The sequence below is a fragment of the Vigna unguiculata genome, chromosome 7 (assembly GCF_004118075.2).
Source record: "Vigna unguiculata cultivar IT97K-499-35 chromosome 7, ASM411807v1, whole genome shotgun sequence".
In the NCBI taxonomy this organism is placed as follows: domain Eukaryota; kingdom Viridiplantae; phylum Streptophyta; class Magnoliopsida; order Fabales; family Fabaceae; genus Vigna; species Vigna unguiculata.
The window spans coordinates 1,977,680-1,991,195 of record NC_040285.1 but is presented as its reverse complement, the minus strand read 5'-3'; the positions used below and the strand labels follow the sequence as shown (position 1 = coordinate 1,991,195).

General features: G+C 30.8%; 1 protein-coding gene across 2 annotated transcripts; it reads left to right on the top strand.

The window, feature by feature from the left end:
• The first annotated feature begins 4,798 nt into the window (after positions 1-4,798).
• Positions 4,799-11,818, top strand: LOC114191469 (carbon catabolite repressor protein 4 homolog 1-like). 2 transcript variants are annotated; one of them, XM_028080646.1, is made up of 12 exons: positions 4,799-5,329; positions 7,868-8,600; positions 8,848-8,934; positions 9,012-9,095; positions 9,171-9,257; positions 9,360-9,446; positions 9,938-9,991; positions 10,074-10,165; positions 10,253-10,367; positions 10,490-10,634; positions 10,719-10,875; positions 11,640-11,818. In XM_028080646.1, exons 1-11 carry the CDS (start codon positions 5,172-5,174, stop codon positions 10,865-10,867), a joined length of 1,791 nt encoding a protein of 596 aa, XP_027936447.1. In that variant the 5' UTR covers positions 4,799-5,171; the 3' UTR covers positions 10,868-10,875; positions 11,640-11,818. The 2 variants fall into 2 exon arrangements, with proteins under 2 accessions (XP_027936447.1, XP_027936446.1); XM_028080645.1 differs by having other exon boundaries at positions 11,635-11,818.
• The last annotated feature ends 1,698 nt before the right edge of the window (positions 11,819-13,516 follow it).

The window sequence follows — 13,516 nt, the reverse complement described above, 5'->3', positions numbered from 1 at the left end:
TGAATCAGATCAAGATTTTTTAATCAAAATTGAAGTTGTGAATAAAGATGATTTGCTTTATTTGTGTAACTGACCTGATCTTAGATTCAGTCATGATAAAAAATCATTGCTCCACTTCAAGAAATTTAACGAAAATAATCAAATTGCATCAATTTTTTAAAAAATCGGACCAAATTGAGGCTAAAAAAAATAGAAGACCAACTTGACATTTTTTAACAAAAAATGGAACAAAAGAGTAATTCAACCAAAATTTTGACACCCTCAAAATATTGGTCGAAGATCCGCCACTAGTTTCAAACTTTTTGGATTGTCAGAGTCACACGTCTTTTATATAGAATTGCATTCACTTTTGGATATGACAACGAGGCGAGACGGAGACGAGTTTCGCTATCTCATACCCATCCTCAGAGAAAAAAATGAATCTCCACCTCCATCCCCAAACCTGACGGGTATAAGTTTTTGTCTCATCCCATCCCCCAGGTAACAGGTATAATCAATTAATTATTTTTTATAAAACAATAAAAAATTATGATAAAGGAAACATAATATTATTAAATATTCAATATTGAAAAGAGTGTTGTTTCTTCAATATAAAAAATTTAGAAATAAATTATATTATATATTATAATTATATACATTTTAAATTAGAATACTAAGTAAAATTTCACGAAAACTTTATTAAATTTGCAAACATTAATCAAACCTAGTTGATAAAATTTAAAAATATTTAAAAAAATATATAAAAGGAAACAAATCAAATTAAAAATTATTTCAAATGTCTATTTACTTTAATTTTTTAAACTTTAATGAAATTTCTTTTTTTTTATATACTAATAAAAGTTATATATTACACCACTTGATCAGAATCGTATAAAGAACAAAGATTAAAATAATAATAATAATAATAAAACTTTAACATAGATCTTTCACCTTTTAAACTTCAATAAATATCGGATGGAGATAAAAAAGGTTCATGAGGATTATATTAAATTATTATATTATAATAAATAAAATTTAATTAAAAAATTATAGTACTAAAATTACACATATGATAATGAGATAGAAAATAAAAATAATTATTAAAAATATCAAAATAGTATTCTACATTATAAAAATAAACAACAAATAAAATATTAAAATAATTATCAAATCTGTCTCTTATAAAAAAATTGAGAGATCATTAAATGAAATCACACAAAGAAAAATAAATGTATAATTAAGAATATGATAAGATAAAATACCTTAAAGATCTAAAAAACCTTTCCAAATATCAACTTAGTTGATGATTGATATATAACAAAATTCGTTTTACCGAAATAAAAGAGTTCTTCCAATTAAACAAAAATTAATAATAGTAGAATAAAGAAAATAAATGTTTTATATTACCTAATTAATGAAAGTTTTGTACTACGAAACACTTAAATTGATAGTGTTAAACATTCTCATGTGAAAAAGAAAATATACAATAAATAAAAATATTAAAAAAAATAAAAATATTCAAATGTGAGACATAACAAATATTTAATTAATATATATTTGAACGTAATTGCATAAAAGTTGGGATACGACGAAAAATATATTGGAGATAAAAATGAATTTCATGACAAACCAAATAATAAGAAGAAATACAAAAGAGAAAATGTGTGTGTGTGTGTATATATATATATATATATATATATATATATATATATATATATATATATATATATATATATATATATATATATATATATATATATATATATATATATATATATATATATATATATATATATATATATATATGGATATAAGATTACTTAATAGACAATATATATTTTAATAATTTAAACGGGGATGACGATATGGTAGGACGAGTATTATGGCGGGTATGGGGGCGAGGATGAGACATATATGTATATCCTCATCCCATCCTCATACCCAATTGAAAAAATCGGATATTTCCCATATTCATACCTAATCGATGCGTCATATTGTTAAAAAGTTAAGTGAACAATTTAAGATGGAAAAAAATCTTATCATAACATGAAAGCATTAATTGTTTAAGAATTTTCTCTTCTATAAGAAGTATTAAACAATATGTGAGAATTTTCTTGTAATATTTTAATCAACTATTATTGTATTGTCGTGGGTGGTATTAAGTTCTTAGCAAAGAAAGACGTAGTGTACTCATGTCTTATATTGGATTAAGATAAAAGAATAACTAAGAGTGATTTTATATACATAAATAAACTAAAAGTGGTAATTTAATAATACTTTTATCAAGTTTGAATAGTAAAAGCCTTTAAATTTGGTAAATGATAATTGAACATAGGTCAATTAGGGTGAACCAACATATAAATAAGAAACATATTACATCACTAATTAACTTCATATATCAACAATTTAAATGAAATAATCACCTTCTCTGATTTCCAAATGATTAATATATATATATATATAGTTTTAAAATGTTAAATTGGATTTGTAATAATGTTTATGTATAGTACTAATCTCATGATTAAGGATCAGATTGTGTACGGATAGTACTTACTTGCTACTTGACCTGCAACAAAAAATTCACTTGTTACCTGTCAGGTATTCGTTTAAAAATTACTCGCGGGTATTTGTAAATATCGGCGAATATTTAAAAAAAAATTATAATTTTTTAAAATAAAATTATGAAAAATATAAAATAAAATATAAATTAAACTTTAATTTGAATTAATTTAACTTAATAAGACATAAATTAAATTTGAATTTTTTGCAAGTAACGGGTACCTCCAAGTATGGATAATATGATTTATAAACAAGTATTAAAATACCTCCTATCCGTATATATTAATTATGCGCTACAAATTTTATCCGTGAATATCAATGAATATCCGTAATAACGATTATTTTTACCATTCATACTCGTGACATATATGATGAATATTGTTTGGTCTTAATCCATGCTCAACAAATTATTGTGTAAGATATAAGATATGAAATTTGAACATAACAATTTTTAGCTGCAATGTACCTTAATTGCACATAAAATATGAAAAACATATTTTTTGTTATGTAATTAAATCAAGCTAGTTTTTATAAAATGACAAGTATATCTGGTAGTACCTTTTCCAAGTTTACACAAAAGTAAGAATGTAATGTGTGATATCTCACAAAAAGATATATATTTCTTTATCCTGATAGACTTCGTCCATCCATTTAAAGCATCATCACCAATATTCAATAGATATAAACACTACACATTTAATAATAATAAAAATATGTAATTTTTTAAAAACCATTATTATAAACTTTATATTAACTTTTTTTTCTTCATTCACCTAACTTCATTTTAGTCTGGCACACCATCAAAACCTAATGTTTTTGTATGAACATTTATTAACTACTCAACAAAAACTAGCTATTGATTAAGTTATGCACAAAAACTATATTCATATGAACCCTTATAACAAGCTCCATTATATATTGATAGAAATATCGATAAATATAAATATAAATAAATCAAATACATCAAATCATCATTTTTTAATAAATAAGACCAAAAATGACTTATGTAAAAATAAAAATAAAAATGATCTATTCTCCAAATCCTAACACAAACATTATTAATTTTGATAAGTCTAATAATTAATAAAAGTATGAAAGTTCATGGTCCAATAACTCCATAAAAAAAACAAAATATTTTTCATAATAATTTTTATATGACTTTAGGATGCTTTTATAATTATCTTAACAAGTTATTTGATTTTATGTTACTATTTTATATTAAAGTGATTTTTATTATCTTTAAAGGAATAAATTATACACATTAAAGTAAACTAAAGACATAGAATTAATATATTATAATATGTAACTAAATTATTTTTAAAAAATCAGTTCTTTGTTAGATGATCCAACTCCAGTAAAACTCAATAGAAACCAATTTAAAACATGAATTTATTTATATTTTTAATTCTAACCGTTTATTGTTTTTGGTTTTTTGACAAATTAAAATAAAAGAAGTTGATTGTGTCTTTCATTCTTGTTACCATCAAGCATATTGTATATGTCTTCATAAATAATTGAATAATAGAGTCTGCCATAAAAATAATTGAATACAAATTTTGATATTTATACTTTTAAATATTTAAATATATTAACAATTTTTGTCTGCTAACTTTTCTCAATAGAATCAGCTATAAATTATTCAAACACCACACCCACATAACATGACACCTATATTTCATGTACTTTGTTTCGAGTAACTTCTAGCTGGTGAGAGAGTAAGACCTCTTATTATTCCATCATTGATTTATACATAATTTTAATTTAATTTTATATTATAATAATTATATATTTATCATACTTTTAATAATTATTATTTATTTTTTAATATATATATCATATATTATATATATATATATATATATTTAAAATAAATGTATCGATGTATTATATACATATCGTATGATGTATATTGTATACATTAAAATAAGTGTTATGTATTTACTACAATTATTTAATTTTAAAATAATTAAATAATTTACTTTTCTTAATACTATTTTTATAAATTTGTAGATATATATATAATAAACTATATTGTTTTTTAGTATAATAAAAATATAAATACAATTACACATAAATTTATTTATTTATATTTGTTAGTAATTTATTTATATTAAATTATTACTATGATCACATAGATGTAGACAAGAGCTTCATGCAATTTCAGCTATCTTGGAATATTCCACGGTGCACCGTACCCACCAGAAAATCCAATCCAATAATTTGCCCTAAAAAATATCTCCCTAATCTAATCTTCCAAAACATACTAAAACATCACAGCACGCAGCGTCGTCGTATCGTATACCTCCTCCCTTAACAAAAACTCCCTAAAAAAATTCGAAGAAAGAAAAGAAAAAGCAAACCCTGGAAGAGAAAACACAATTACTTGCACTCTCTCTTCTTCTTCTGCAGTAAAACCCTAGCAATCGATCCTTACCGTTCCCTCTTCCTTTCCAGAACCTTCGATTCGAATCCTCAGATCCGTTTGCAAGGCTGGCGGGTATTTGGGTCAAGTAATGGCGGATCCGCCAGGTATCCGCCGCGGCTTTCGATTATCCATCATAGGGTTATCACGTTTTCACGATTGTTTTCGCTGTTGTCAAGAAGAAGAGAACGAAGAAGAAGAAAAGTAAAGCATGCTGAGCGTGGTGCGCGTGCACCTGCCCTCGGAAATTCCTATTGTAGGTTGCGAACTCACACCCTACGTCCTCCTTCGCCGTCCCGATAAGAGCATCTCTACCGACGATGTCCCCGAAACCGCCCCTTTAGACGGCCATTTCCTCCGTTACAAATGGTCCGTTTCTCCATCCGTGCACTCTGTTTTTTTTCCCTTCCTGTTTTTTGAAATAGCAGGGATTGACTTTCGCTCAAGCAAAGGGGAATGATTATTAGGATTTGACAAATTTCACTGTAGTTTTTGGTTGACATGATTAGTTTGCCAAGGGTGTTATAACAAAACCTGTTTTCCGGTTTTGTGTTGGAGTTGAAAAGAAGTGCGTTGAGTGTTTGTTTTATCTTATTATTTGTTTTGTTTTGTTGTGAGCTTTTTGTAATATTATGAGTTAAAGTAGTAAGCCTATGTGGTCTTACCAAGGTTTTAAAAGTGATTTTGGTTGTGGTGGTTTTTAAATTGCAGTTGCGACCTAGTTCGATTGTTTTGGCATTGTGGGAAACTGGGGATATTGTCAAGGTTTCAAATTTTGACATTGTGTGCAATTATGGATAAATGTGACCCTTAATGTGGTCCGGGAGCTCAAAAACCTTGATATGTGGTCACGATCAAAAACCTTGACGTCTTGGATGGCCGATATGGTGGTACTGTTTTTGAAAGCTTGGGTGTTGGTGCTATCTTCTTCTCTTTCTTTTTGTTATAATGGTGGGAGTTCTGTAAGTAACTTTGTGTGAGGTTAAAGGGTTTTTGAGAATAGGATAATGATATACTAGGCGGTAGGACTTTCCCGTCTTGGGTCCATTTTCATGTGTTGTGTGTGTAATAGAATGTGTCACAATTTTGGGTTGTGTAGACCCCAAAACCTTGATGCCACGAACGGCTGAAATCCTGATTGCAGTCGTTTTAAAAAGTCTTGGGTATTATGGCTATGTGATATTTCTTCATAATAACTATTAGAATTCTTTTAGTACGTCTTATGTAAGACTAAGAAGGATTTTGACGATAGGATGAAAGCCTTGTGCCTAATTGATGCAAATTAGTTTAATGGTATACTATGATTGTCGCTCAATGCATTTTTAGGCATTGGGATGCAATTGTATGTGGACCTGCACCTGTGCATTTTCTCAGTTCCCATAGAAAATAAATAGCTTCTCTTGTAGACCTTCCCAGCACAAATCCAAGTTAATTCTTCGCATTTTCAGTGTCATCTCTTGATCTATGCATAGCCACCGTTACCATAATTTCGTAGTTACCATAATTTCATAGTGTAGGTCATATGTTTAATCCCTATGCAATTTAAGACAATTCTGAATGTTTCCCATTTTTCTTATATATTGGAGTCAAAGTTCTCATTCCCTATTTATCTGTCACGTTTAGATCTTGAAATCTTATTAAATAACTGTGAGTGATATGTGTTGTGGTTTTGACAAGTTTTATGCCGGTTACTGGGAGCCTAACACAATCCTCCTCCTTTACCCCAGCTTAGGACTGGTTATGAAATCATGGGTAGTGTTTACTCTTTGTTAAAATTAGCCTTTATAAAGTTATGTTTTTGTTAACTATTCATCAAAATTTCTCTCTAAGCTTTGAATTTTGGGTTATGGGATAATTCATCCTCTTATAGTTTTTCCTAGACGTGGAATTGAGTTCAAATATAATTAACAATGAAAGATATCACACTAAAATTTATATTATTTCTATAGTTTTACTGAATTATGTTATTGTACTTCTATTTTTTGTTGTCAATGAGAATTTTGGTAGATCATCATCCTCTTATGGGTATGTGAGATATTCTGCTATCCAATTTTTATGTTAGGTGCTGCAACTCAAAGTAACTAAAAAGTATTTGTTAAGTAATTAAGGATGTGGAGACATCCTGGATTCCTATTTCCTTGGTCTCCAAAATGTCAATGATTACTTGCAGCATCACGATAGGAATCCAAGAAATTGGGATTATCCTGTGTGCATGTATATAGAGGTAGACACAGTGTCACACACCATGTAATACCCAGTCTTGTTACCATGAGCATGAAAGATTTTATGGGGAATATGCTTTCTTTTTAATTAATGATTCTGGATATTTTGTAGGGTAGTTTAACATATACATTGTATCTGCTCTTGCCTCTGTAAGTGCATGTGTTCAATTATATATAAACTATGATATAATGTTTATATTTGTTGAGGAAACTGTGTTACTACCTATCTACATACATGACATACTTATAAAAAGTGTTACTGTTACTTGCTCAATTTATATATGTTATGTAGATAGTTCATGTGTTTTATAGTTTATCGTGGTTAATTTGTCTGCATTCAAACGGTCAAGTGGAGAAAGATATAACTTCTGGTTTTTCTGTGCTGATGATTGTATTATTTGTAACTGTCTCATGCAGTCTGGGTTTTGCCTGTGAGTTTAATTTAAAAGTTGTTTGTGAGTGAAAGGTTGTATTTGTAGTGTGTGTATGTACGAAGGTTCAAATTCTATATCTTGATACTCCCTCTTTTTTTTTTTCATATTTTGGTTTTGGATTAGTTGGTAGGTCCTGGATTCTTAATTTGTCACTCATGAATCATTCACATATATATTTGTACACTTTGTATTACTCTGATTTCAACATTTGATAGTTTACATTGCTGACTCTGTCCTTTTACTTTTGGCAGGTATCGTGTACAGAGTGATAAAAAAGTTGCTGTCTGTAGCATACATCCATCAGAGCAAGCCACACTGCAATGCCTAGGTTGTGTTAAGGCTAAAATTCCTCTTTCCAAGAGTTACCATTGCACAACAAAGTGTTTTTCAGATGCATGGCAGCATCATCGTGTCTTACATGATCGTGCTGCAAGTGCTCTTAATGAAAATGGAAATGAGGAGGAAGAGGTATTTGGACGCTTTAATAGTACTGGGTCTGGGACCTTATCTGCTTCTGCTTCAAGTGCTAGCTTGACAAATGGGTCTGCAACAAATTTGTATCCCGCCGCTGTTACACAAAGAAGTGGTGAAACTTGGTTTGAAGTTGGACGATCTAAGACTTATACCCCTACTGCTGATGATGTTGGTCATGTCCTTAAGTTCGAGTGTGTTGTAGTTGATGCAGAGACAAAATTGCCTGCGGGGCCTGTTAACACTATACTAACTTCACGTGTCATTCCTGCTCCATCACCTATTCCTCGCCGGCAGATACGTGTTGATGGAGTAGGGCATTTAGATGTTGATGCGAGAATGACAAGTTCAGGAACTTTTACTGTTTTATCCTACAATATATTGTCTGAAGCATATGCCTCAAGTGATCTATACAATTACTGCCCTTCTTGGGCACTTTCTTGGCCATACCGCCGGCAAAATTTGTTACGAGAAATTGTTGGTTACCGTGCAGACATTATCTGTCTTCAGGAGGTACATGAACATGTTCTTGCTTCTGATTTTGGTTGAAGAAACTTGTTTTATTTACTTGGTGCCTTGACTATTTATTTTAATGAGAATGGTGTTTAATTAAGTTAGAGTTGCAGTTACTATAGTGTTATTCTGAAAATTTAAGTTATAGTTCTTAAGTCTCTTCTGATCTTGATATCCTCATAGCCAGCTTCGAAATTTTGGTTTCAATAGCTTCTGTATTAGCTAACAGAACCTTTTTTCCCTCCAGGTTCAAAGCGATCATTATGATGAATTTTTTTCTCCTGAACTGGACAAACATGGCTATTATGGTCTTTACAAGAGAAAAACCAATGAGGTTGTTGCAATATTCTGGTCCTTGTGATCATAAACTTCAAAATATTTTATATGCTAAACACTTTCTGTGGGCTACAGGTGTACAGTAGCAACACCAATACAATTGATGGTTGTGCAACATTTTTTCGCAGAGACAGATTTTCACATGTGAAGAAATATGAGGTTGGGCATTGATTTTGTATATGGCTGTTCTGTTATGTTTCTATACAAATTACAATGATGTGTGCTTGCATGCAGGTTGAATTTAACAAAGCTGCACAGTCTTTGACAGAGGCTACAATTCCAACCACTCAGAAAAAAAGTGCCTTGAACAGACTGGTTAAGGTGGCTTATTTTGTGAAAGATTACATTTCACTTTTTATGTTCGGAAGGAAAAAAAATGATTGTCTTGTATAATTGTTACTTACCAAGTGTTTTTGGTATTAGGATAATGTTGCACTAATTGTGGTTCTAGAAGCAAAAGTTAACAATCAACCTTTTGATAATCCTGGGAAAAGACAGCTTCTGTGTGTGGTAAGCTCTTTCATTTAAAATGATGTGTATTTTTTGTTTGACATTTTCTTTTATTGCTTATTGCATTTATTTATTGTTCCCTAGTTTCCTGGTCGTTACTGCATTTAAGATTTTTTTCTCTGGTGACCATTGTGCCTAGTACGGGTCCTGGATGTTCCTTTCTGCCCCCTTTCCATTATTACTATATAAATACTACTTAACTACCACTTTTTTACGCATGTCATTTGGTGATGCATTGGGGGGACCCACTCTTTTACTTTTCTCTCTTATTTTTTTTTTTCCATTGAGCAAAAGAAAAGTATCTTATGCTGGTAATTATAAAAATAGAATAGATGAAGTTAATGTGCAATTTTCTTAAAACCATAATTTTGATCTTCCTCTATGATTGATATGCTATCCCTCCCGTGTGCCTGCCCCTTTTTAGATTTATGTTGAACTGCTTTTGTAGGGATTCTGCTTGTAACTCCTAACACATTGCTTGTGAACTTTAGGCAAATACACATGTAAACGTGCCCCAAGATTTAAAGGATGTGAAACTCTGGCAGGTATAATTATTTTCTAGTCTGTTCATATCAATAAGATTGTTTTGAACATTACTCTATCTAATTGTTTTCTCTCCTATTTTAGGTTCACACTCTCTTGAAAGGGTTGGAGAAAATAGCTGCAAGCGCAGACATTCCAATGTTGGTCTGTGGAGATTTTAATTCAGTTCCGGGAAGGTTTGATGAATACTTTTCTTTATAATTTTTTGTTTTTATTTTGGAAGGATATTGTATTTATAATGGTTAATCTGAACTTTGTTGCAGTGCTCCTCATGCACTTCTTGCAATGGGGAAGGTAGATCCTTCACATCCTGATTTAGCAGTTGACCCACTTAACATTTTACGTCCTCACAGCAAGTTGGTTCATCAGTTACCACTGGTAATTTATTGGACTGCATCCCATTAAGTAATGGCATATTCAAAATATGCTCGTTTGCCTATTTTAGTTCTGTTTTTGTATCATTTTTCCTATTTAATATGCTGTTCGTGTCATAAATTTAGGTCAGTGCATACTCATCTTTTGCGAGAACAGTCAGCCTTGGATATGATCACCATAAAAGAAGACTGGACGGTGGAACAAATGAACCTTTATTCACAAATGTCACTAGAGATTTTATTGGCACTCTAGATTACATATTTTACACAGGTGGGCATGTTGTATATCACTTTGCTAACTTTAAGTCTATATATGAGTCACAATTTTATGAAGCGATATGATTTGTGGTTTCAGCGGATTCTTTGGTTGTGGAGTCATTATTGGAGTTACTGGACGAGGAGAGTTTGAGGAAGGACACTGCACTTCCTTCACCTGAATGGTCCTCAGATCACATAGCTCTCTTAGCTGAGTTCCGCTGCTGCAAGAATAAATCTAGGCGTTGACGCTTAAGGTATTTGCCATCCTCCGCCTCCACCTCTTCCACAAGCATGTAGCATGTTTGATTAGTTATTATTGAAGAAGATTAATGTCATAAACTTTCTTTTGGTGCTTGGTTCCTCTAAAATTGTAAAGGCTGTCAAGTCTCCTGTTTATTAGCAGAAAAAAGGGGGATAGGGTTGTGTCATTTAGAGTGAGGGTTGAGAAGAAGGATGTTATGGATGAAAAAATAAGTGGTGGAACTAGGTAGTAATTTACAATTTTGAATTATCAAAGAAATGACATTTGCTGTCAGTGTCCTAAAATTGCAAACAAACCGTGTAGCACCCATGTAATGCTACGGCATATCTGACTCCTTAGAATGCTGTTTTAACATTGGCATTGAGGAATTTCTGATATAGGCAGCCTTTGAATTTGTATGGTCCCTTGTTGAACTTGTTAAAGATGATCTCATGAGCAACATGCATATTATTCTGCGCCAGCCCTGCAAAGAAATGTTAACTGTCATGAAGACAAACATTGTCATGATATTAGGAGCTACTCTTTTGTGTTCTCTGAGATTATTCACACTATTATGCTCGGGGGCATAGATAGTTTTAAACATGGTATACGAGTAAAAGAATATTAAGTATTGATTGAACAAACTTGCTGTCTTTTTCTGTCTATTTCATATCCTGCTCCACTATCACATTGGTTAGAGTTTAGGTGTATTGTTTGCTTGCATTTCAGGGATTGTTTAATTTTTTTTGATGATCACTTCCATTCCTTGTAGGTCAGTTTCAGAGATACATAAAGAAAAAGGCTCAAAGAAGCATTTGGTTGGTAAGTTTTTTGTAAAAATGGTAGATCATGCCTGTCTTTTTCAGGTATCTCCATGTGGGGATCATTGCAATGATCTGCTATGTATCATCATGTCACCTTTATCTCATAGAAAAAAATTATGATTTTCTGCCTTATTGACTTGTCTCTTTCTTCACCCCCTCTCCCCAAATCTCCTAGTTTTTCTTTTCCCTTTAAAAGGGAATTTTCTCATAGATGCCCATTGTGGCTCCATACTCCATACATCTTATTACTAGCAATAGTGAAGAACTAGTGTCCCCTTCCAACCTAGTTGCCTCCTCGGAGCCCTATGCATAGATAGAGCTCCAAATTCTCACGTATCTGCCCTCTTAATCTTCCAAACTTGATAATTGTTTTCAGAAACTTGACAAATTTGGCATGGCGTAATTGATAACGTAGAATAGAATTTAAAATGGGATGAGGTCTGAACTGTTGCAATGATTATATATTGCCAAAATAGGAAGATATGCTTACAACTAGGGATTGTAAGAAAGGGCTTAATCAGTGAGTATTCTTGTGTTGCTCTAAAAATCATTAACATTCTATTTTCTCATCACAGTACGACAAAATGAATGTTGTGTTTTTGCAGAATGTTTTGTTGGAGAATTATCTATTTTGATTACGCCTTTTGACACCTTTGATCAATAAAGTTATTTCGAAGAGATCGTGGAGGAGTTTTGAAAATGCTTAATTAAAGATATAATAAACGCAGATGTTGTAAAAATGCCTTGTTTCTCGTTTGATTTTCCGTTTGATAATTATCCATCCTAACCACCACATCATTCGTGATATTTTACTGGACCTAAATAATGATTGTAAAATTAAATTCTTAAAAACATTCATGTTACGTGCACAACCGAACTACAAGTTAAGCACAACATTGTAACAAACCTTTGTAATTATGGGTGTTCATTGCCATATAATTCGTACCATTGTATTGTAGTTTTATTTTAAGTGCATGTTGAGTTATTAGACTACCAAAAGAAACAAATTTTTCTAATGAAAATATTACTCAAAGCAATCAAATCATCAATCTTAGCGATCTCATGAATGGCCTCTCTCCAATTTATCTAAACAAAATCACTAACTCCACGCTTTACTTCATTATCAAATTTATATTCCAGATTATAGTGTAAAATGAGATTAAGATGACTTACAATATGCGATAACTTACGCAATTATTGGTGGTTTCATATTTGATCAACGATTTTCCAAAAGGAAGTGTAGATAAGAAAGATAAAAATAAATAAATTAGAAAATCAAACAAGCGAAAAATAATTAGTTATTGTTATCTTTCACCGAGACTTTGTATGATTTGTTTAGAGCTGTTTGTTTCTTCATAAATAAATCTTAAGATTGGTTTCTCACTTGAATACCCTATCTTCAAAATCCCTTATTTATCAATTATTTTTACAAGCATTCTATCTCCAGTCTCTATAAATTGATTACATAATCACTCCTTGTAAACATCCTAATAAATGATTCTTTAATTTTGTTCAACATCTCAATATCAATAAGTGGCAAATCAAGTATAGGATTTATCAAATCCTTTCATTTAGTATGTTCAACAAGGAAATAAGATTAGTTTTTGGTATAGTTCTCTTCCTCTTCCAATAATCTATAAATTTGTCATTATTGTGTATCCATTTTTTCTTCCAAAAATCTTATTAGTCTTTTCAACCTTTTGCTTCAAATATTTTACTCTAATTTATTGTATGATGGGTGACATAAATTTGGTATCATATTTGACAAGCAAATCAAATATCATCTTCATCTCTTCATTTTTGCTAAATTAATAGGGCAATTTCTTTACA